Source organism: Falco biarmicus, chromosome 4, assembly GCF_023638135.1.
Source record: "Falco biarmicus isolate bFalBia1 chromosome 4, bFalBia1.pri, whole genome shotgun sequence".
Taxonomy (NCBI): Eukaryota; Metazoa; Chordata; class Aves; order Falconiformes; family Falconidae; genus Falco; species Falco biarmicus.
This window is the reverse complement of record NC_079291.1, coordinates 51,528,246-51,555,082: the sequence shown is the minus strand read 5'-3', so window position 1 is coordinate 51,555,082 and position 26,837 is coordinate 51,528,246. Positions and strand designations below refer to the sequence as shown.

Genomic DNA, 26,837 nt, shown 5'->3' with positions numbered 1-26,837 from the left:
CTGTTTAGCACACTTTGGCATGCATGTTGTGTTTGCAGTCTTAAATATATTTAAATGATTTGCACAGCAAAATTTGTATTCAGTATTACAAATGCTGTATGTTTTCAGTATGGGGATTAAGCAAGCACTCTTGAAACAGTTTCACTGAGAATCATCGGGGCGTGTTATGTATGTAATGTCTTTCAACAGAAACATCTGGAAGATCCAGAAGCAAGGCTGAATACAGATAATCACTTTTGTCAAACACACTATGAAAGCCCACAAAGTACTTCACAAAATGGCAGTTAGAAGGACCCACGTATATCAGTATGATTAACCTAAAATTAAAAGCTATATAAAATAAGCTATACAGGCTTTGATAATAAATGCCCATAAACACATAAAAATGGATAAATAAATAAATCAAACATTAGAAAATTAAGGCCAGGGCAAAGAACAAAACAAAACAAACAACCCTAAACCCATACACATACACACACACACACACAGAGTAAGATACAGAGAGAAAGGAGGTGGGGAAGGGCCCTAGAGCTATTGCCATAGCTCTCCCATCACTATATAACCCGAAAGTAAAACGGAAATATTGGAAAAAGTGGAAATATATCTAAGTGGAAGAAGCAGCTGTAATGCCAAGCAAGGTTAAGGACTGTATGTATTTATAAACTGGAACATAAGCCACTTGGACAACACACTGGAAAACAAAATAAGCCTTTTTAAAAAAAAAAGTAATTACATGCCCTTTGAGTCAGATTTGCACCTATGAGACAAGAGTGGTATTAGAAACACATACTTGGTATCCCACCAAATGTTCCTAAAAACATTCCACCAGCACAAACACTGTCATCCCACGTGAACCGCCATTATCAGTTCAGCAAGTCCTAAGAGCTGCCACAACAAATTATAGACAGCTATTCGGCACACGTTTTCCAATGTGATCTCTATGTATTTTCTACTGCCCCACAAGCTATGTGCTTCAGTCACTGTGAGCATCAAGGTGAAAAATAATTCTTTCAACAACACAGCAATTAAACACAAAACAAGTTGGCACTTGTAGCAAGTCTGAAACAAATGGCTTTTCAACACCTCTGGGTTTCAATACGAACACAGGAAAGCATCTATAATAAAATTAATATACCTCAAGTAATAAAACTGAGATTCTTTATATGACACAAAGTTTTATTTCATTGCAGCCTTCTGTTACCTCTGTTCCTCTCTTCTTCCTAAAGGTCTAAAGAAAGGTCTAATATACTGACCAGTTCAAACTTCGAATAAACAGTAGCTCACATACTCAGGATACTTCAGCATTCTGGTATGCCCTAAAGGCCACAGACAATATATCTGGAAGACAGGAAAATGACTAGCAGCACATAGGCCGTTTTTTGTAAAGTCAGGCAAAACTAGCATAAATTAGGTCTTCATAAAATGCTGCAAATGGTAGCAGCACTGTAAAAAGAGCCACAACTATCCATAGACACACTGTTGAACTCAACTAAAGCTCAAACTACACAAGAAGGATCTCACATCCACCCTTTCTGCTGTGCCAGAATTAAAACATAGAACTAAATTAAAAATATTTAATACTTCTTTAATAATTCATTTTACCAATGACCATAATTGTCTTTATGCTTCTCATTTAAATAATACAAAGATATATATATTATAAAAAGAGACTTCAAAAGTTGTCCCTCTGTTTTCCGTCTCATTGCAGAATTCACTGTAACAGCATTTGGAAAATTAACAATACTCCAGTTTTTGCTAGCAGCCTAGCAAAAAACCTCATCAGCTTCAAGTTTTGACAGCTGTCTGCTCAGAATCCATCCCTCTGCAACCCTGCAATACCACCAGAACATTCTCACCTGGACACACACCCCCAACTTCAAAGGCAAACAATGTCTTTGGCAATGCAAAACACGCTTATTTGCAACAGAAAAGCCCTGGCTAAAGAGGCTTCAGAGCTCTGCGACTGAAAGGGCAGCCCAGAAGCGAGTCATGCAATTCAGAACTGAAGGATCCCGAGACCTTACAAAGCACAACACTTTCATTTTCTCCATGCATGCCTTTCACTTCAACATCTATTAAATAGGCTTCACTCATAATGGCAGCGAGGCTTGTCAAGACTACATTCCTTTTCAGCAATTTGACTCACCAGTACAAAAACTAAATAAAAATTTGCCTAAGTGCTGCTATTTTTGCAGAGATAGAGCAAGCATGCTGCAATACGAAGTTACCCAGAAACCTCCTACTTAGCTGCAGCTTGCTGTAATAAAATCCTCCGGGATACACATTATAAGCAGCTGCTCTGGAAGAATGACAGAACAGTAGTCTGCTAGTAAAGGAATGGGGAAATCCTGCTTCTAGCTTGACATTCAGCCTTTGCAACCCCAAGTCGAGGAAAGCTGTTCAGCCTAGAAATTAAACACTGAGCATCATTAACTTCCAGAAGCATCCTGGCTTAATCATCTGAGGCACCACATAAAACGAAAATTCCTTGCTTTAACACTAGGGATTACACAATTTCCTTCCAAACATCTGCAAATACACTGGCATGGATTTCTGTCATATCTGGATGCAGAATCCACCCTAATTTAGCCCCACTGTGTCTGCTGGAGGGAACCACATAGCTTTCCTTTGCTCATCTGTTGCTTCTTTCTAAACACAAAACTTTTAGCCTTCAGTCCCCTACCACAGCTTCATCTTCTAGTGCAGCCTAAAATTATCTTCAAGTACTAGTATACTAGTACTAAATACCGTAATTCAGGCTTCTATCTAGAGATAAAGTCAACTCTAACCAAACAGCTTCATTTTCACTGCAGTGTAAGAAGATCTTGTAATTTTTCCTGAATCACTCTGTTCACACTTCCACTTTCCTGCTGGAAAAGTATTGTAAATTTTCAGTGATCATTTTGGACTGGGACAGGACTGTAAAAAAAAAAAAAGAAAAATATAGAAGGTATACAGGGCCTTAAGTTGCAGGAACCTTTTAATGGTTTCCACTTTCTGAAGGATCCACATGAAGAACCTCTGACATAAGTTTGATATCCTGACACATAAAGAGACATCTTTTTCACACCTAGCCAGTATTTTTCCTCTAGAATATAATGAAGGTCTCTGGATCATGTCTAAAAGAATACCTTTGCTTCCCAGGGTGGGAGACTTCCAACAAGTAACTTGAGCAATGTGGCACAGCATGTCAATTTTGGCAGGAAGTGTTCCCAAGACTCAAAACAAGTTATTGCAAACAACCAACAGAGACTTTAGAACCTAATTTAGTTAGATAAAAGGATTAATCTTGCCTTAATCTTTCTCTACAAGAAAAAAAAAATCATGATAGATGCATAGGCTGAGGAAATGAAGTTATGTTTCTCACAATTTGATAGCTAGGCTTTTCATTTTAATTTTGACAACCTCTTTAATAATAAAATAACCTATATATTTCCTATAAAGGGATTTAAATTTAAAAGCACTCATGAAATCACTGATATACTAGCAATGCAAGGACTAAAACCACGATTATGTTCAGCATGCAGGTCCACCAAGACCTAACAAGTCACCTATATGAACATGTTCCCAACATCTGACTAGTGTCTGCTGCCTGGCAGACTTGGCAAAAGCCAGTCCTTCAACTACACCACTGAAGTTCATATCCATCATTCAGAACCCATCAAAAATAAACACTCACTGAAAGACAGCAATCTTCAAGTTTACAGGGAGTGGAAGACTCCTAACAAAAATACTTCAAGGCATTCTTCATCTAATGGTTTCCCATTCTCCTCAATTGTCAGCTGGAACTGGAACAGAAGTGATATTGAGAGCTTCTTAAAGCGAGGCAACATAAGAACTTAGGCTTAACATTTGGATAGGTAACTACCCACGTTTACATGGTGATTTCATCTACACAACATCCTTATTCAGAAGGCCAGAATTCATTATCAACTGTTATGACAGCAGGATGCCCTTTTCCAATCTCACCTTCAGTGGGTATTCACATCAATAACAATTACATTTTAAATGCTGATGTCCAATGAAAGGCAAGGACAAGTAGAGTTAAAAAAAAATAATCAAAAACTGAACAGTGTAACACTCTACACAAGCAAAATATCAAGATCTGGATTTATACTGATTACAGTCTTGCTGTCACACCAGGTTTTAGACATGGTGTAACCAAAGTTTAAATGACTGCCCATATTAGCACATCTCCAAATTCCCACAAGCATTGTAATCATTACTGAAATCAGAGAACCAGATTGTAAATGTTTAAACTGCTGAAAGACATAGCATGAACCACAGCTGCATGGACTCACTGAATTTTAACACTTGAAAAAAATCCCATACAGTACTACTTTTTGACATGTTATCAACTTTACCCTTTTATTCTCCAATCCAAGCTGGTATTCAAGCTAAAATACAGTATCAGAGCATGCAAACTCAAGCTGGGTTAATCTGCATCCTAAGTCGTCAAACAAGTCTGTAGAATATGCTCATTAGTTAGCTCTTATATGCTTATTATTTAGTTCTGCACAAAAAGAAAATATATGCACATTGATGTTTCAACTGAATCTGACTCCCAACAACAGCAAAAGTGTGTAACTTCTACAAACTGCACTGCATCCAGTACCATCCAGCCAGAGTTTATTCTTAATATTAAAACATTTTTTAAACTCAATCAGAAATCATTGAGTTTAAAATTTTAAAATCCCCCTGTATCATTTCTAGCTGAAACACTGGAAATTTATTATATAAAATCCAGAGACTATAAAGGGTATAGACAGACTGGCAGTTTTGGTGAACCTGTAAATATTCAGCGATATACTCTCTCTGAAACTATAAAACTCTGCTAAGAAAGTAACAGAATGCAGAACATCCTAATGATGTGAAACCAAAAAGAGTGGTAATGTTTAATTTGGGTCTCAGTTAACATAGTGACAAGGAACGGTGGGGAGGAAAGCCCTAGTTCACCTGATAGCATCAGATATCTGATGACAAACAGCGTATATGTGTAACCCTTCCTGGTTCTTCCATTCAAGCATTTAACCAGATTCCTACACCAGGTTCTTATACAAAGCTCAGTATTTCTAATAATCATGTGCACACTAAAATTTCTAGTATTTATAACATTTTTTCTCTATTTTCTCTAAAACGTCTCCGTCATCCCCCCGGACGGACTGTACTTCAGCACAGAATACAGTATGGTGTTATTAGAAAATGATATGCAAAATATATCACATATTTCATCAGCAACACATAATATAGGAACTTCTGCACTAGGCAAGATCAAAGGTCCAACTAACACAGCAACCAGAAGCGATGTCTAAGGAAAAAGAAAAAACAAAGTAGTACTATGGAGTTATCCTTCCCTGAATATCCTCTCAGCTTCTGCAAAGGCTGGCTCTAACCCCTTAGCAGCTGTTGTTATCCTCCATCACTCTTTCTAACTCAAAAATGCTCAGCCCCTTGCAAAAAAACAAACAAACCAAAATCAAACCAAAACAAACAAAAAACCCAGTTCCATTTTACAAATTCCCTTGTATCAGATAAGTTTACTTAAGGCAAAGTTGATGCTCTAGATTTTTAGGGCAGCCCTTATCCTCATGCACGACTATCCTGAAAATGCAAGACAAATGAAATACATAACTGGAAAACACTCTGACCACTGAACTCCAATCCCTGTGACTGCAGGCATCGTTATCCTATTTCTGTTTATAAACTCGACCTTAAAACCATGCAGTTTCCTACCATTCCTCAGTGCAGCCCAGGAAGGGCAGCTCTAGTGTGTTTTTGGTAGGCTGGGTTGCTAAGGAAAGACACTGAAGCACTCCCTGCTAAACCACATTTCTAAACTTGGGTATGCTACATCATATGTTTGAGTTATAAGGTGGAACCAAAACCCAGACAGACTCCCAACTAAATTAACTATTATACTCATCCTTAAATACCAGTCTTACTATTTTGACTCTACATGTCATCAACAAAGGATACTTTAACGGAAAAAGTCTTCACCAAATGACAGAACATAATGTTCAACATAAATAAAAAAAAAACACCAAATCCCCAACCAGTAGTATCACTTGGTTTTGAAGTAGAAAAGGTATTTTCATTATATATCGAAAAGGTTTTACAAGCATGTTTTCAACCTGCGCCCAGAGCTTGTAATTCCTGTATTCATACAAATTGTCATTTCAGCTGGAACATCTGTCCAATGACTGAGCTTAGGACCTCTTATCCAAGAAGCTATTTTAGAAAAAGCAGAGGAAGCGTACTTATATCAAACCTACAGAAGGAACAGATACTACTGTAACTGTATCCTCTGAGGAAACCATGCATGCTTATGCTACTGGATTGACACATTTGTACAGTGTAACATCCAGCAAGGCACTGATCTTCTATAAGCCCAATACTTTCTGTCAGCCAGCCAGTCACCAACAGAAAAATCTTCTGTGACAGTCAGAAGCAGTAGCTTTTCACATACAAATGCAGAGTTATAATTTTTCATTCTGGAATTCGAAAAGTGGGTAAAATCCTGGTCCAAGTAAAGTCAGCTCCCAAACTCCTATGACTTCAGTAGGCTCAGAGGAATAATCCTTAAGCAAGTGGGTACAACATACACAATTTTGCTCTGGAACATGGATACAGTGCCTAATACAAATACAACATTAAAAACCAATTGACATCCCAGCACTGAGACTTAACATTGACACTGATGAACTCAATTTTTATTAAAAATATTAAAATTTGAAGTAAACAGAATTTCACCCTTACAGAATCTGCTGTTCTAAACTACACACAGAACAAGTAGGAGGACACACTGTGCTTGCAGCATCTCTCTTGAACTGCACAATAATCTTCATCAGAAAGTGAATCTATACCAAAATACACCATCTACAGAACTACAAGATTCACAATCATCCACAAACACATGAATACTGCCTGGCAGGCACCTCCAAGTTTGCAACATTAAGTCCACACTTAGCACAAAGTAAGATGAAGCCCCTCAAGTGCAACTGAAGCAAATGAGTAAATTACTACCAATGGGCCTGCAGTACCTTTTCTCTAACTTACTACTACGTTCTGTACATTTTAGTTAAAAAACACCTGGATATTTGACAGTCCTGCTGATCCTCTCACTCGTGTACACAACAACATTTGTTCAGACACTTGTCCTTCCATGCAAGTATCTACAAATCAGCAAAGCAAAGAGGAAGTAGGAAATCTGGAATTTAAAACCAACATTTAGAGTTGTTTGCTTTAAATTGGCGACCAGGTTTCAAGAAGATGATGTCTTTTAAGATACCAGTAGTAAATACAAAAATACAAATGACTAAATGGAAATAAAAAGCCCAGTTATCAGCTTGCAATGCTCCCCTTCACCCTACCAAAATTCCTGCAGGTCCTGGTTCCAGGAAACATCCCCTGAGATTCCAGCTTCATGCAGACAGAGACACTTTCTCTCATGTTATGACCGCAAACCATCACTGATTCCATTGATCACTTTCTAAGCTAAACTATGTTTTAAAGCAATACTGGAAACTAAAGCATCTGCGTTCCTCTTTTTTGGGAAGTTTAATGTTTGGTGATGGCCATATGCATCTTAAATTAATTTCTCTGCCTTTAATGTAAATTCACTTATTTGCATATCTTCAGAGAGGAGTTCCTGTATTTTTTCAAAAGAATATACACCAGGTTTTACACAAACAGCTAGAAAACCAGCTCTTCAGTGGAACTATAAACTGTAGGGAAAACTGCTATCAAGTATATCTAAAGATTTTCAGTAATACCGTCAATTTACTTCTAGTAGCATGCCCAAGTGTACATAGTTGCTGATGGAAGGACAACAATTTATTTCTATTTACACAGCCATTACTTACGCTCAACAAGTGCCTGCACGAAGATATTTACCCCCAATTGAAACTAGCCCTTGTATAAAGGCAGTTACTGCCCTTCAAACAAATGATGGATAGCAAGTAGCTGAGTGATCAAGATTCAGTATTTTCTTGGACACAGAGGGGGCATGTTCCTCCAGTTCCTCCTCCTCCAGCATTAGACTGCTGGAATTGTTGAGTGTTTGATAGACAGGATGGAGAGGCAGCAAGAGTGAAGAAAGAAAAGTTGGATAACACTTTTGCTTCTATAAATGTAGCAAGAATTGTCACCTCTCCTCTCTTATTACTGATTACCATCAATGTTGAAGATAACCCAAGTAGCATTCAGGGATGTCTTGAATATTCTTTACACCAAACTCAACCATTACAAACAAGTTATGTTTTTCCACTTCCCAACATAGCAGTAAAAACAGCCATCATAAATCAATGCTACTTTAATTAATGACAAGTAGTAAGTCACTTTATAAACATACTGCCTACAATTGAATCCTAACATAAGGCACACAATAGAGTCTTAAAAGACGAAGTTGCTTGTAACTGACATGTAAGCCCACCATTTCTGCATTTTAATCCACACCTACTGTCCCACTCTGGATATTTGCACAGTGTATAGCTGGAACAGAGACAATCAGATCATACCCACTAGATCCTGGTTGCAGTTAATAACAACAAGACAACTCTTTTTGCATGTCAGCAATGGTTTTTACCTACATATGGCTTCACAGCAATTTCAAAAGTTTCCAATTTTAAAGATTCAAATATTGATGATCAGTAGGCAATTGCAATTGCTGAATTATTCTTCTTTAATTTTTAAACTTCTATCTTTTACATGTCCAAGAATAATGTAGTCACTCTACACCTGCTTTATTGTTAGTAGAGAGAAATAAGGGCCTCTGGAGAGATACATCTGACATCTTGAAATATTTCTTCTATGGCCAGATACAGTCCTCTGGAGATGCCCATATTTGATCATAAAGAAAATCTCCAATGAATTTGGACTTCTATGTCTCTATTTAGTTCAGCAAATTCTAGCTCTGAATGGAAAACAAACATCTTGTGCCTGAAACCAATCTGCTATGAGTGAGAAGAAATTTCTGTCAATTATAAGACTACTGCCTGAACTGTGAATAGTCAATCACCTCATTGCTCAGTTCCCTAAAATCCAGCTTCAATAAATTTTGCCCAAGGCCATGCCAGAATAACTATGCCACTTTTTTTGATTGCTCCTAAGCAGAACCTTCCTTGGCTTTCACTTCTCCTGAAGGAAAGGTTAATGTCTGTGCACATGCAGGGAGTACCATATGCAGCCAAGTCACTGTTAGCCCCTAAACTCTCAGCAGATATTACAGCAAATGCTGCTGCACGGTGCTAATAATTGTTTTACAAGTTCTACAATAGAATATTTACTACATGTATTAATTAAAATCTAACAGCTATGGCCCCCTTATTCCTTGCTAAATTTAGCATGTAAAAAGTAGCAATGAAGTTATGAACTCATTACTCTATGTTCCTATAATACAGAGAAAAGGGATCTCCTGCAAAAAATTCGGCTCATTCCTTCCCACTGACTAAAGACAGATGGCAGAGACATCTCTGAAATGAGGTGCCCAAGCTGAGTAGGATGTATCTACATTTCAGTTTGCTACAGCAAACTTCATTGTGTGCGCTAATTGGCAATAGATTTTTTTATGGCTTTTACTGTTGTGTTGTTTTAGGCCTGAATCCCAGCCCAGTACAACTACCAGATATTTTCAGCAGTCTAAGATCTGTACACAGCTTTTAATCACATGTAACAGCTTTCTTGCAAAAAATGTCACTTGAGTTTAGAAGAATGCAGTGATGACAGTTAAAGCAAAATCAAACCCCTTGAGTAAAATGCCACAGTTATTTTCAGAGATCTGCATAAATAGCAGTTAATCTGCAACTGCATCATTCCAGCTGAAGTACTTTCAAGAATTTGATAAAGGCTTTTCCACGTACAACTAGCCTCTAAAGAAAAAAAAAAACCACAGAAGACTTATTTCTTTCCAACATCAAAGGGATGTTAAAATCAAATCCACCACTCTTGTTGCCATCTATGATTTGCTGCATCTGATACAGTCCTGACTGCTCCATGTATTTGAAAAATTTTTAAGACATCAAATATTCAGCAGGTTTAACATTCATCTACAACACTTTTTTAATCAAATAAACTGAACACTTTTGTTTTAACTAAACAGTTGAAGATCTGTTTGCCTATGGAGATGTCTGCAATCAAAAAGTAACTTGTAAACTATGTTGGAAAAAATTAGAACATTCTTTGAGATATGAATTTCAATGGCTTATTCTCAATGTTCTCTTTTCTCCTCAGGAGATCATATAGTTACTTTCTGTTAAAATAGTGACATCTCAAATCCCACGTCATTGCCTAATCTGACCTGCTCCAAATCAGAGGCTTTCTTCCACTTAGTGGGAGTTCGCAATGTAACAGCTTTACTTATACATTGTGTTCTGCACTACAGTATGACAGACAGAATGTTATTTCCATGTGCCTGGCAATGCAAACAATCACAGCAGCAGAAAGCAGAGCTGGAGTTCATCACTCTGATGGTTGAAAGAAAAAACTAGAACAAATGAAAACCCACAGAACAACTGGGGTTGATAAAAAGAAAAACCATTTCCCCAAGCACTGCAAGTCTCAAGCAAGAAAGTAAATGACCTTGTAAGTTCTTACAGGTTACATCTAAACTAGAAGCTTATGTGTTTCATGGGAATTAAGAATCAGAACTTTACAGTAGAAGAAATTCCAAAGTGATTTGTCAGAGCTTAAAACCCATTAATTCTAGGAACCCTGATGAACTTGTCTGCTCTCTCTGGCAAGCGGATACATTTCTATTACTTTTCAATAGAATGAAACTTAAATGATACTCTACAGTATTTCAGCTTGCGCCCCAAGGACACAGATGTGAATCAACATTATTACAGCCAAGCATAAATGCTTTGAAACAACTGGAATCAAAGCTACAATCACTTTTACCCCTTTAGCAGAGTTGCACATCAAGCACAAACACCTCAACTTCTTACCCAAAAGAAGTTTTACAAAATATCTACCAAATACTCCACACCCCAAATACCAAACACACTTGAAGTGAAGATGAAAGTTCAGATGCCTTCAGCCAGAACCAATACTCCTTGTCTCTTGGTATCTCATAGAGTTCTTCTATTACCCATTTCTCAAGTAAATGTTTGAACAACTGCAAAAATTGTTCATCAAGCCTTAATGGTCCTGTCTGCACTCTGAGACAGGAACTGCCAACTACAATTGCCTACCACTCCTCTGCATAATATCCAGAACAACACTATGTAGACCCTCTCCCCAAACCCAACAGTTTCAAACACTAGCAAAAACAAAAAACAAATTAAAAAAACCAAAACAAAAACAAAAAACCCAACCAACAAATTTTAACACAAGAGGAAAAATACCTGATTTCACATATACACACTTGTACTTCCATTGACAGCTTTGTCAGAGGCATTGTTATGGCCGTACCAGTACAACGGACTTCCTTCCTAGCTGTGCCAGAAAAACCAAAAAATTCAGCATAAAGGACCAGGTACACCAGTAACACCATGTGCGTGCTGGAAGAAAACCACTTAACCTTGAATTACTGTTTTAAAAGAACACTTTTGTAGTTCTTCATCTCTCATATAGTAGAATTAAAGCTTTTATTCTCTTGAGAAATTGATTTGTAAAAAAAGCGATTTCCAAATCAAATCTATTTTCAGGTTGTTACTATGGCTCTATGTGTAATTGATAACTCTAATGAACTAAAATGGAAAAAAACGACCCAAACTTCATCGGATTTTTTTTTGGTAAATCAAAGTAACAAAGTGAATGGATTGGTAATGCTTTTGATACTCACTTTAGAGAGCTCATGAAGGATAGGACACAAATGGAACAGAAACTTCACAGCATAATTGCAAAACTTTCAGAACACAAAGGAACTGAAATAAAAAATTCTTGGCAAGTATGTTTTCTGTTATCATACATCTATGTTAAGACCAGAAAATAAAACATGCAGTATTTAATGCAACTGTTTAAAAAGCTTTCTACATATCCAAATTTAGCAGACATGACCAAGACAGAAATAAGAAACTTATTTTATCGAAGGAACATGAACAGTTTAGGCACATTTATATCAACACAGTACTCATACCTAACACACCCAAAAAAAAAAAAACAAACCAACCAAAAAAACCCCACCCCACACACATTCAAAAGCTCAAATATTTTCCCTAAAATATAAACAAAAATAAAGACTACCATGAACAACTAGAGAACAAGAAATTACTACTATTTAAGCTAATGTATCAATCACTGTTGAATATTCTTAAAACACATACAAGTACAATGACTGTACACTGAGTTTTTTGTTCCCCATTCTCTTATTTCCTGGCTGCTATTTAACATTTAACTGGCAGAGGGTGGGTGGGTGCAAAAGCATTCTTTTTCTAGTTCACGTATTTTAGGAGAAAGTCATCGGGTGAGGAACACAGCAGTTTAAAATATAAATTTTGTCTGCATCATATTGATTACTAGACTAAGACAACTTCCTAGCCACACATACAAGAGAATTTAGCACTCTAGTCTAACAATTAACAAGATGAATCAATCAACTGGGGGAGGAGAGAAGAGACTTGCCTCAACACAAATTACAATTTTTCAAAATTCTAGACCAGCGAGTTTACTGTAATAGGAAATATTAACAATTTAAGAAAAGACATTTCCTCATTTGAGGTATCATACATTCATTACATTAACAGTCTGCTTGAAACATGCAGACAGATCAAACTTGCTAACTATCAACAAGTCCTGAGAGCTTACTCTATAAGCCTGCACAAAAACTCACAGCATGTCTTATAATAATATTCTTCCCTGCAGAAGAATGCCACAAGAGTTCTTGTAGAGTTTTTTGATATAAAGTTGTAAACTTATTCACTATTGTTTTCCAAAGCTGATTAAGTTAACAGTCTATGGAATATGCTATGTGAAGAAGGGCATCTGAGAAACTATAGGTACACGGTTTTTATATCAAGCTATGCTAACCTGAAATAAGGCATGAAGAACCATATATTACAAAAAAGCAGTAATCATGCTTAAATATAAAGCAAACTACAAGCTTCCAGAGCTTTTAAGTTCCACTTGAGTTCCTGCCCCCCAATGTTTTCCTCCCCACACTATTTTAAAAATGAACACAAACTTTAAGAGCAGATGTGTGGATCATAACACTGCACAATTCATTCAAAGCAGAACAATTAAGGTTTTATAGCTACCTTCATGCTTCAACATATCTCGTGGTTACTTTTAAATATGAAGACGACACTGCAATTTTAGAGATTCACCTGCTTTCTTCCCACCTTCCTTTTAAGGTAGACAGTGATAGAATACCAGACAATGGACTATCAATACATTTAATTTTGCATATTGTGTTACATCTTGCAAAATTTTCCTGAAGGAAATTATTTCAGCTGGTTTGGATAATCCATATGCGCCAGTATCTAACCAAAGGAATGCAAACAAAGGTTATAAAAACAACAGTGCCACAGTCTGTACTTAGACTCTCTCAATTAAAGTCTTCATTAAAACAGATGCAAAAAGATATGCAATTTACATTGCAAATATAAATCCCTCAGGTGAAAGTGCTTGCAATTGAACTAATGTAAACTTGACCCATGCTGCTATATGATAAGGACAGCCAGATGACAATGTAATGCTTGTCTGTCATATGACAGTTATTTTCAGCCAAGTAAAACTAGTTTCGTATTTCTAGTAACAACTTCAGGGTACATAATTCTAGACTGCTTTGGCTGAAAACCATTAGCCCCGTTTCAGATGTTCAACTCCTAAGGAGAATTTTACAGTCACATCAGGGTGTAGCAGACAAAACTTTGTGCAATGACTCATTATATGGGAATGCGTCTTCCAAAGGTTATTTATGTAACAGGAGTTCCATTTGAAAAACTGTATGTTTTAGCAACGTGCTGCACAGAATTTTAATACTAGCTATATAGCCGACAGGCATCTGAATGTGTTAAGAAGTCTCACTACCTCCCACAAAACACCTCTCTAAAGATAGCCATCAATTCCCCCCCCCCCCCCCCCTTTTTTTTGCTAGTACACTTAATAGTCAAGCAAATACTGGTATTTTATGCAGAAAAGGCTTCTTACCATTTGTAAGCCAAAACTGGAGACTGAAACCTAGTTTAAATGACAGCTCAAAACAAAACCAATAGAATAACTCAGGTTGAAAGGGACCTCTGATCCAACACACACTAAAAACAGGGCCACCTTTTAAGCTGGATCAAAGTACTGAGTGTTTGTATGTTTGACGATTAAGTATGTTAACACAGGTTGAAACAGTATAAATTAAGTTACATGTGCAACTTGACATTATAAACTGTTCAAGTTCAAGCTCTGCTTTCCCCAAAAAGACACCTCAGCAGTGTTATTTGCCACATCTTTCTAAAGTCCTCTTCATGCAAGCTATTGTTTCATATCACTTTAAACCTGTCCGCAGGCTTTCATAACCTCCTTTTTGTAGGCACTAGCACTTCTGTGGTTGTACAGTAAACTAACTCAAGGAACTGATCCAGCTGAACACCAAACCTGGCAAAAAACTTAGAATTAGATGGCCAAGTAAATTCTAAGCTGGCACAAGAAAGCAGTGGGAAAATGCAACTGGATGCAAAACATTCATTTTGTCAGGAGTGCACATTTACTTTGTTTTGAAACTGCAGAATCAGTCTCTAACTACAAAACCCCCTGATCCTCTCTGCAATAAGCGTATTTGAATGCAGAGAAAAGCCTAGAAACAAAATGTATATATATTCTCATGATTAAGGAGCCGTTAGTAGGAAGAACCTTTAAAATTCTAACTGTTCCTCTAATAACTTTAACAGTATCAGAGGAAGCACATAGAGGGTACAAAATCAAACCAAAAAGCAAAAAAAGGGCTGCATCATCTAAACTGCAATGAAAATAAGAACTGAACCAGTCTAACGAAGACTGGTACGTGAAGCTTGGTAGAAGCTACTGGGAATAAAAAAACCTAGAAGTAGGCTGGGAATGAGGATCAAATGACTCTGCAAGAAGGATGAGGAACACCTCTCTTCCTCCCTGTCCCAGGCACCATATCAATGGGATTCAAGAGGCAATGGGATGGATGGGACACAGCTCCTCACCTGAACCCTGACATAAAGACAGAGACTATACAGGACTATGTTAAGGAAAAAGGGATCAAAACAAAGTGTCTTGAGAAGCTGAGGTAAAGGGAATGGACTTAGCAAGGCCAGCATACTTGTTGAACACATGCCCTCAAAGTCAGGAAAGGCTTCAGGATTTTCAAACCTCACTTCTGTAATCAAACTTCCTTATAAAACAAGTTTAATCTGGCCTAAATTTGTCAATAGAGAAGAAACTCATTAAATACTCCACTAGCTGACTTGGCAAGTTTGTATAACCTAACTTTCCAGGCTTTACAATGATCCATTATTGCCAGATAAGAAAAGTCACAAAACTTATATTAAAAACATAATGGAATGAACAACATCTGTTAAATCAAAACACAGAGTAGGTGGCAAGTACCAGAAAGAAAACAAATCTAAGTTGGTTCTTCATTTTCAAAAAAGACACGCACATCTTTAATTACACTATGGTCTTTTCCTATTTGCCCCAACAGAACCTTGGTCTCATCCAGTGAGAAGTTAAGCCTTCCTCAACAAACATATTAAGACTGTCTAAGAAATGCAAGTGCCGTCCAGATCCTCTTTCTTCTGGCGCAAAATGAGAAAAGCATTTAGTGCATGGCAGATGCGACTGAAGAAGGGTCCTCAACGTCTTGGCCAACTACAAACTCACATCAAACTGGCAACTGGCTTCCACCATTTCACACACGGTCACTTTTAGCAAATTCTTGATTTGATTCTTCCCTCTTATTCCCCATCCAACATTTTCTTTCTAAACTTTACACAACTCTCTCATTCAACTGAAACAAATCTTACTCAGAAACAAAAAAGTACCACATGATCCAGAAGTTATACAAATGATAAAATGCCAGATCTCTCTAAATAATTGTTTCATAATTTAATTCTAACAACTGTTTAGAACAAAAACACTCTCCCCTCTTATAAAAATACTGCTTCCCCACTGTTCTTATTCACATTTGATTCTACACTGAATACTCCATCTCTGTATATCCTTTATTTTTATTAAGTGCTCACAAATACCAGCCAAAGATAAGGACTTAATTTTCCTCGTTGAAGTGGTACAGTATTTTTCCTGAATATGCAAAAGCAGCTCTACATATACTGCATGTGAAATTCTGCTGGCCTTTCAAGCTTGATACAAAAAACTTAGAAGCTGACCCCTGCTAGGCCACAGGAAATCTCCAAAGCTGCTGGTGGGGTGTCCATCCTAAACTTCCTTAGGCAAGCGTAGTATCAGGTTTATTTTATATTGTCCAACGATTAGGAAAAACAAAGAGAAAGATGAGATTTCACAGGTCAAAAAAATCTATCTAAACCTCTTATTTCTATAATCCTTCCAGAATGACCATACTCTTTTATTGATGCCCTTCTATCTACATGTTGAAACATACCAAATCCATGGCATATGTTAATTTCAGGCACTACAGAGTATATTTAAAAATTAGCATTCTTTTAAAACTTCGTATTTTAAAATAAGTTTTAAAAACGGCTTCCACAAATCCATACCTTAGATTCACTACAGGCATATGGTCAGCATAAAATTGTTGCAAAGGTCAAAAGAAATTATGCTAAAGGCAATTTCAGCGATCAGAGAATCTTTTCAGTACTATAATCAGTGATTATTTGATAAACGGGTGATAAAAAATTTTATTTATATTGCAGTTTAAGTCAAAGATTTTTATCTTACCAGAAACAAAATGCTGCCTCTTCTTTCATTTTAAAAAACAAGCACAGGACTCCAAAGAATTGTTTTGAATACTTACAATTCCTAAAAAAGGCTTTCATTACTATAAGCTACAATGAAAATGTTTTGACAATAACCTTCATTCATCTTCCTATTTCCCAGCAGGCTGTCATATTAAAAAAAATATATATATAGAATGCATCTCCAAATATACTCTGATGTGCCAACAATCTCAAACAGTAATTTAAAGTGAGAAGGATCTTGTAAAAGAGGCAGAAAAGGTCGACTGCTGCTCTAGACTTTTTTTTCCTTCCATAAAACTTCATTCTTCGCTGACAAGGTCTTTATGACTCCCAAATTTTCAGATATGGCTAAAGCTGGGCCAGCCCTTATATGCAAAACTATTTAGGCATGGAAACAACACTAGCAAACTGAAATGTAAATGAAAAAAAAAAAAGGAAGAAAAAAAATTTTGTACATATCTTCCTTATTCAAAAAAACAGCATATTTCAAGAACACATTTGCAGTAGTCCCAGAAGTCAGTAATAACCGTTATGTAATATCATTCATTATATGGAAGAAAAAAAAACAAACAAAAAAAAGTACTACACATACATATTAAGAAGGCCTGTCATACTAATACTTTCAGTTTAGTATTTTTTCTTCAGCAGTTTGGTATCATGTTCATAAACATCAGTTCATCACATGGCTTTCTACCATAAATATTCTGGGATTCATATGTAAAGATCCTTTTCCATAGTGACAGTTACCACGTTACTATGTGAGAGAATATGTTATTGGACAGACATCATCTCAGCATAGTTTTAACTTACTAAATTTGAAAACTTTCAGAAACAGGAAGATATGATTAATTGGTTCTCCAACTCTAAAACCATTATTCACATGTGTCTGAGCTATGGGGTACTCATAAAGTCACCCAGGTCACCTTAACTACGATAAGTAATACTGAACCAAACTAGATTTCTTCTTTAAAAAAGAAAACCTAACCACAAGACAACACACAACCCTCAATAAACGTATGTATGTACACATACACTAGAGGCTCCTAGAACAGAAGGCAGTTTTTTAAAAGAGTAGGCAGAAGAAGGATGTGGACATCAGTTGTTAAATACTTGCAAGTTATTATTCTATTCTTACTCACACCTCTTCATGCTTTCCAGATGCAGGCTGGCAGCCTAGAGTATATGGCCATCTGCAGTATGGCCATATAAACTGATTAGATCCAGTTTAGCATTAAGTAGCCATATACGGAAGTAATTTTTCTTATAAGTCACTCGGTAAATTCAATCTAACATGCTCAACTAACATTTGGAGAAAGGATCAGAAGAATGTGTCACAATGCCTCACAATCTTCCTTTTCATATTTTAATATGTTGTATAAAACCTTCACCCACGATTCCTACAGCTACAGTAATAACAGTATTAACCAAAGGTATAAGTTAAAGAGAAAAAGCTTTTTGTTTTGTGGCAATTAAAAACATACACTGTATTGCAGAAGACCACTTATTCATTAGGTTTACTGAGTACATACTTAACACCCATCAGCAGGGATTCTTTGGAGATTCCTGTCCTGAACTACCAATCTAAGACCCAGCTAGCAAGTTTGTTCACCATGAAGAAGTCCTTGTACCAAATACCCCAAAGAGTGTAACCCCCCTCAACCTTCTCTACAGATGCCACTCAGTACAGGATATGACCCTGTCGTTAGACTTACATAACCGTTCTTCTTCCACAAACACTGGGTCTGCCCTCCCAATATCAGTCAAAACCAAAGTCTTTGCTGCTCTAGCCATATAACTGAAGTATTTGACAAGCTCATGCAAGGGCTTGGGAGGAAAGGGCGCAGGGGGAAGCATGTATGCATGTTTTATTCTAACACAGGAGACTAAATACAAATAATTTCATAGTTATGAATCACAATGTCCTTTTTCAGACATGTGTTCTGAACTCTGCTTTTACTCAGAACGGTTCTTCATCCGTTAAACACTAGCAGTTTGTTCAACATTCATCATAACGTTCAATTAAGAAATATGCAACTACCACTGAAATCAAGCTTTTCTGAACATCACCACTGCAAAAACACTCAACTGAACACGGGCTGATAACTATTTTATTGATTATTGTAGCTATACCACATCTACTACACATACATATACTACATCTAGCAAAACGGGTACATGCTGACATTATCTCCTCCCTATAGGATGTAGTGGTGGTATAGGTAATTCACAGTCTGCAAGAATTTCATACAGCTTCCCAAGGAAAGAAGATCTACCAGATTTCTTTATAATAGGACTGTAAATCAGTTTAGTTAAAAAGGTGGCTAGACAGCAGGTTCAGGCAGGTTCTTCCTTTTACCTTGAGTAGATGAGACAACAACAAAACCCTAAAAGTCACTCTAAACTAGACCAAAAACTCAAGCAAGTCTGCAGGACCCCAGATGCTACAGCAGATTTGTAATTAATGTTTTCATACGGCACTACTTATATGACAATTATGTGCAGTATTTCAGTTTCTGTATAATACACAGTTAGGGATACAAAGAATCAATTATTTTAAAATGCCAAGATTTGTTCCTATTTCGGTCTCCTGCTGATGGCTGACAGACTTCATGCAGATACAGCTCCTGGTAACAGACCAAGTTTACAACTAATCCAGAGAAAAAATATCAGCATGGCTTTTTATCTCTATGTTGAAGAAAACAGGAGTCACAGTTTCACTTATCAAAAAAGATGCTGTACATGGTATGTTGGCATGTTATAAAAATCACATTAAACAACCAAAAACCCCTACAATGGCAAAATTAGATTAACTTTTTTGGTTGTTCTGAGAAAGAAGTATATTTGTTATGCCACTTACGATTATGAAATCCCATTACTGTTTTAAAAATAAAAGGCAACATGATACCTGGCCTTTAAAAATTGAAAGTCCTAGCTAGGTTCATACTTTCTGTCTTCTAAGCAGTGATACTTAAAATTACCACTTTCCTTATATATGTTTGCAATTTAACTGCATTAATTCCAGCATAAAAATACATATAGTGTATAAAAATGTTGCTAACAAAGGGGAAACGTCAATTTTATTTGAAGACCATTTTGATCTCCAATCCTTTCTCATTGTAAATTCTGCTGCACAGTTCTAAATTACTTGGAAAAGCACCCACCTCTGCTCCCTCCCACCCCATATAATCAGTGACATCTTCCAAACACCCAGCAGAGCTATAACGACATGTTACCAACTCTGTAAGTACAGATCTTATTCTTTTCAGACAGTAAATGAAATATTGTTTAGCACATACGTATTTCTTTTAAATAATTCAGTGTTGATATTCTAAATAACATAACTTGTATCCATGTTGAATTAATTCATTTTTCATGCACAGCACAGAATATTCCTATTGTATAACTACTTACGGAAGAGGTAATTTAGGAAACTAATAATTAACATTATGAACTCTAGTGTGGTAGCACAACAGTATCACTTTCAAATCATAACTGAGCATATTGCCAGCAGAAAAATCTTCTCCTGCAATAGCCACTTTCTAAAACATATATAACTCAGGGCAGTACTACTGAATACTTAAAATGAATTGCTAAAGCAGCTATCAGTCCAAGGTAGGTGGTGGTGGGGAAGGAAATCACACCTTGCATACACAGCTGAAATTCTTTTCCAATCAAGAGCCCAGAAAGATACAACATGCCAAGTAAATGTTTACATAATTTTAATTGAAAAATGGTTTATTACACCTCAGTTTCAGTCCCAAAAGAGTAAAGGTTTCCTACATTTAAAACATGGCACTGTCCTACTCAAGTGATTTAAAGTTTATTTCCCTGACCAGAAACCAAGGGAACATACTCCAGTGTGAAGTTCACAATAAGATGGTTAAACTTGATACCTATTAAAGACACGTCAGACTCCACATACCATCCAGTAGCTCTTATTTGAAATATGATTGCAATCCATTAATCTCTAAGACAACACACATAAAGCAAAAGGAAGAATAGCAGTTTTCCAAGAAACACTATGGAAGCAGCAAGAAGACCAATATAAAGCTTATATTTACATTCATTTGGAAAAATGATACTCCCAGAATATAACATATTTCAGGAGAAAGAGCCAAGACCGTCAAAATTTGAAAACATTATTATAAGGGAAAACAAACAATGTTTGTTTTCAAACCCACAAAAAAACCCAACAGCAATTTACAATACTTCTGTCAACCAGAGTATCAGAAGGTCACGCTTTTGGGGAAACCCTGCATATTGATCAGTTGTTTTCTCATAATACTATAGGATATGCAGGTGCCTGCAGCCAGCAGTTATTTCGCTCCACAACTTGGGTCAAGAGGCCCCTTTCTAAACCTTCTGTTATTGGAGAACTCCACTCAGATATTAACTGCCATTTCATCAATGGTAAACAAATTGTGATTTAAAATAAAATTTACACACAGCACTAAGATTGATTATCTACTGCTTAGTTAACAGCAGATGGTTACTATACACAACCCTCCACAACAAACCTAGCTCCAATTAATTAATTTCAAATGCATCAAATCAGAAAACTTCCATCATATTGCTGCACGATTACAAGAAAAAAACCAAACCCAACGGAGAACTAACATAAGAGCTATTAACCGCATCATTTAAGAGTCACACCTGTTTAAGCAGTAAAACCACTTCATCTCTTTTAAAATACTGTCCTCATTATTACCCTGATCTTCCACTAGAACTTGGGTAAAAGACATGAAAAACCAGGAGTAAAAAAGACTCCCATCCCACACCTACAGACTATATTCTCTCCAGATGTCTGGAACTCCTATAACTTCCTTAGCAGAGATAGGACAGGTCACACCAGGTACTGCAATTTGATCACATGAAAACAGCTACTTGAATACTTACAACACTGCCCAACGCAGGGCCACTGCAATGCCTACCTAGCAGAGATGTGGGTGGCTGTTACCGAGAAGCAGAGTAGTGAACAAAGAAATGACATGGAAAGGTGTAGCAGAAACCCGCAGGACTTCACGTATGGAGACTAAGAGAGCAGTGAGCTCTGCACAGCAGGTCACCAGGGCAGAGCAGGACATAGGGAGGCCTGGATGAGCACTGACCCTGTCGGGTGGCTCGCTATCAGCTGTGTTTAAAAAATTGTTAACCTTCCAAAATAAAAATAAGGAAGAAACAGCATTCAACTTTGAAACTGAGTTTCAGAAATAAAAAAGGTAGTTCTAAAGACTTATTTAAAACTTTCAAAGGAAGACTCCACTTGCAAAGAAAGCCTTTAAAACCAACAGCAATGCACAAATCAAGCCACCACTGCCCCTTTACCTCAGCCCTCACACCACAGCCCTGAAACCAGCCAGGACACTACCTCATTTTTATGTCGCTCCGTATTAAGTAATGCTTTACTGAAAACCGTAAAACCATTCAGAGAGCGATTTTGTCTGCCTCTGATCTCAACTTTTTAAGAAAAGGTTCGCGCCCAAGTCGTGAGATCTGCGCGCCATGGAGACCTCGCTACATCCCAGAGGTGTGCGTCACCAGCATCCGAGGGGAAAGAAAACCCAAAGTCTGAGGTAAAGTTTATTTCTGAGGGAAACCCCGGCCATGACAGGTTCGCAGCGCCGCGGGGCTGTCACCACACGGCGGCCGCGGGTGCCACCCAGCCAGGTGGCCGCGCCGGGGCGGGCGGGCGGGACGCGGGGACAGGCCACCCCGGCGGAGGGAGGGTCACACCGCCTGCCCGCGTTCGGCAACGCCGCTCCCGCCACTGGACACCGAGTCTCGAAAGAGGCCGGCACAGCGCGACGAGTAGCCTGGGGCGCGGGAGATGCCATCTCCTCACCCGCTCCCTCCCACCAGGCCGCCTCCGGGGCTCCGGCCTCCGGCCTGTAGCGAGCCTCTTCTCCCGCACCCGGGGAGGAGGGGGCCGCCCCGGGTGCGGGCGTCGCGCAGGTCCCGGGGAGGTGACAGGCCCCCAGCCCGCTGCCCGCCGGGCGCGGGTGCTCCGTCGGCAGCGCCGAAGGGTGTTGGCTACTCACCCACGCGGGCAGATCCGCGGAGGAGACGCTGAGCCGCACCGCCTCCTCCTCGTCCTCCAGGAAGGCGAGCGCCCGGCCCAGGCGGGAGGTTTTGCCGCCGCGGTGCCTGCGGATCCAGAAGAGCCCGCAGAGAGCGATGAGGACCCAGCTGAAGCTCAGCCCCAGGTAGCCCAGCACATACACGGGGAAGATCAGCACGAAGCTCCTCGCAAACTGTGACACCAGACCCGTCACGTCCACGCTCAGCAGCGGCGGCGGGGGCTCCGGTACCGAGTCCCCAGCCGCGGCCTTCTCCGCGGCGGCGGGATCCGTGGCGGCCCCCGCGCCGGGGGACTGCCGAGCCGCGGCCCCGCTCATGCTCTCGCAGCGGCGGCTCCTACTATTGCTGCGGCTCCTCCCGCTGCTGCTGCTGCTGCTCCTCCTCCTCGGGCTCTAGCTGCGAGCGGGCAGGGGGGCAGGGCGGCAGCGCCTCGCATCCTGCGCCCGGCCCCGCTCACCGCGCACCGACACCAACCGCCGCCCGCTTCCGGGATCGGGGCGGCCCGGCCCAAACCGCCGCCGCGGGGCGGGTGGGGCGCGGTTGTGCTGCCGCGAGGAGGCGCCTCGGCCCCAGCAGTGCCATTGGCGCCCGCCGCGCCACGCGCCCGCCCGCCGCGCTCTGCCCCCGCCCCGGGCAGCCACCAGCACCGGCTGCGCCGCCGTTAGTGTCGCTCAGCCTCCCGTTCCAGGCCTGCTCGAGGAACCGCCGGTTCGCTCTGCACGACGGGATCCGGGCTAAGAGAAGATCGTCGTCGCTTCTCGCCAGGCTCCCTTCGCAGCCGCTGGGACCTCCGTCGCCTCAGCACCCCATCCCGCCCAGCCGCCCGCCGGCCATGGCTGCTTGGCCTGGCAGCGACGAGGTGGGGAGAGGCGGGAGTGCGGGGCCGGGGCTGTGGCGAGGAAGCGGCTGCTGGTGGTGGCCCGGAGCAGAACCTGCTTGCCAAGGTGCCACGGACCGCGACCGTGCTGGCCTGCGCTCCCCTCACGGGCGAACCACACCATCTCCCCAGGCTCTTCAGGCCTGTGCACGGCTGAATGGTTTCTGCCTGTTACGTCCTTCGGTCACAAGCTTCGTATTTTCTTTGTTCTCCATTGAGGGATATTATTAAAGGACCAGCTCATCAGCAGCTCAGAGGAACCCGAGGCTGGTCATGCTACTCCTTAGTTACAACAGGTGTTTCCTGAAGCTTTGCTCACACATCCTCAGATACAGCTGGCTTCTCATTTTGCTGGCACACAGGAGTACCTAGGGTGGCACCCATGCTCTTGGAATTACATGAGCCCTCATCTGTGGAACTAAAAAAGTTGATTTTCTACAGGCTTTGTGTCCTGTATCCCTTTACTAGATTAACACCTGGTTCCTACATCATTCCTCCAACCATTCCTTTCTCTTTTCAATAACTTTAACGGAACCACCAGTTTTGTAAGGGGCAGCTGTTGCTTGTCCTTGGCTCCATGCTAATCACTTTGCTGGTATGTGCTTTCTGATTAAACTCAGCATTTACCAGTTCTTTTTTTCTCCTGGCTTTAAATAGCTAACCTTTTGCTTAGTGGGAGTGAGAGTCCATTCTCCTCTTTTTCAGCTGTCAATTTGTGGGACTGTGTCAGACTAGTATTTGCAGGCAGGGAAGAGGGGAGAATGGTTTTAGCCAATAGGCTGAAAAGTTATGAAAATGCATATAAACAGACAAATGGGAAACCTGCATAAGCTTTATTTACTTGAGGAGTGAGAGCAAGCTCACCTCAATTATCCAGAGAAATGGAAGGATCTGAAAGACAACAGCACAAAAGGAAACTGTGTGCTCAGTGCTGCACAGCAGAATTGGAAAAAGAATCTGTATTTTGACAACTGAATGTCATGTTCTGTTTTATCATCTTTCCAGATCCCCTCCAAGCGTGCAATCAAATGAACCACTCTAAACAAAACCAATTTCTGGCCATAGGCTCATGCTGCTTTTCTTTACTCCCCGTTTACTACTGACAGTGTGCATTCTGCACCTGTATAATTAGGTTAGTTAGGCTGAAAATTCAGAATGACCAAATAGAAGTGACAACTGCATGGTAATCCAACCTTTGAAATGCCAATTTACTTAGGGTCTTTACTTCTAGAGAACTCACAACATATACAGGCTGTAACAGTGAGGGGACTGAAGGGCAGCATAAGACCCTATATACACTTCTTCCGTTAAACAAGGACCGTCAAGTGTGACTGTGACCCCTTTGGATACCAATAATATCAAACTACAGTAGATGTGGGTGGTTTTTTGTATTTATTGTACTCCTAATTACTTTGTTTGCTTATATAGACTGCCTCGTGAATTCACTCCTGAGTTTCAGGATGCACAAATGGCCATATTGTACATTGGCTCCCTCTATTACAACCAATGCTATTAACATTTTCTCATTTTTTGAATTCAGCCTGATATCCTCAGTGTCGGACTCCATTATTCCCATCTTAATTCCCTACCTGGCTTCACAGTATCTGAAGCAGAATACAACTGTATCACAAACCAAAATGAAAATTCAAAACAAGAAGACAAAAAACCCCACAAAAACAAAGTGATTGAATTAACATGATGTTTGCCAACCAACACTTTACCATATGCTGCACCTTATTCTCCTTTATGTCTCAGTGTGTATTCTGCAAATGAACTGGATATAGAATTTGTAGAGGAGTACCCAATACAGTCAGTATTAATACACTGGAGAAGCACATGAGAAAAAAATTAATCTTGTAGTAGCATTTAGGATGACAAACATGTAATTGTAGGCCTGACAGCCTAGCATTGATCCTGGGCAAAGTAATTTATTAGTTCATAAAGAAGTTTGATGAATCAGAACTAAAGGTCAGTAGTACTGTGCCAATCAAACAGGAGAAGAGAAGCAAGATCTTGTAGCATTAATTCAGTAACATTTATCCGTAACATCAATAGAAAGTTCTGATAATAATGTTACCACTGACTTCTTAGAACTTCCGTAGATAACTGACTTGGCCCCACACAGTATTTTGATGAAGAAACTGGGTGGTATGAAGTTATCATATCCATTATTATAATAGGGATAAAAGAGTTGTTAAAGTGTCAAGACATAAACTCTGCTGCTAGGGGATAAACTACGGTCAGTTTCTGTATTATAAAGGTTTTCATAAAATGTTCTAGATAAACACAAGTAATTTGTTTATTCTAAACTTTTTGGTACTGATAAATTGTTTAACAATTTGCTCAAGAATCTTGGAATTGTTAATTCATGTGTTCCCTGATCCTATTTTTCAATACTTAAGATAGCAGTCTTCAATGCATCAGGAAGTCTTGGAAAGTCACTTATGGCACTGAGATTACTCTGGCTTTTCCTTAAATATCCTGTAGTGAATTGTATCAACTACAGAGCTGATAATATTTATCTCATTTACACAATAATTATTCTTTTCATATCTTGCTTTGTAGGTCTGTTGCCTTCTTAGAATTTTAATTAATACTTTTTGTTTGCAGTATTGCTTCATATCCATTCTTAGCCGTATGTGTTTGTTCCTCCTTTTTATTGGATTCATTTTTTGTTTTTTCAAAATCAATAGCTTCCACTGGAATCATAGTGTTGTCCTATGTTTATCTTTGCATCACAACAGTTTGCCATGATGATTTCTTTCCAGTATCATTACTATTCTTCAGAATAACTTCCCAAAAGATCTTACTTATACATCTTGTGTTTTAAGGATGAGAAAAATTCACAAAATTCAGTTTACATGGTGAAGCAGAAAATCTAAAGTTTCTACAACTTCTTTGGGTTTCACACATGAAAACATATTTTGGAAGAAATTTCAATTGTTGCTTCTTGACCATTTTCAGTAACAATTAATCTTCCTGAAGAACAGTATTTGATAATATACCTTATTTTTACCCAACAGCACTATTTCAGACTGATGCTTCTCTCTACA

General features: G+C 39.1%; 1 protein-coding gene across 2 annotated transcripts in view; it reads right to left on the bottom strand.

Annotated features, from left to right (window-relative positions):
• ESYT2 (extended synaptotagmin 2) overlaps nucleotides 1-23,369 on the bottom strand; it is an 84,403-nt gene extending 61,034 nt beyond the window's left edge. For both annotated transcript variants that reach the window (XM_056335283.1, XM_056335284.1), the window contains exon 1: nucleotides 22,868-23,369. In XM_056335283.1, the coding sequence (XP_056191258.1) occupies nucleotides 22,868-23,224 (357 nt within the window). In that variant the 5' untranslated portion in view covers nucleotides 23,225-23,369. The remainder of the gene's footprint in view (nucleotides 1-22,867) is intronic.
• Between the last annotated feature and the right edge of the window lie 3,468 nt (nucleotides 23,370-26,837).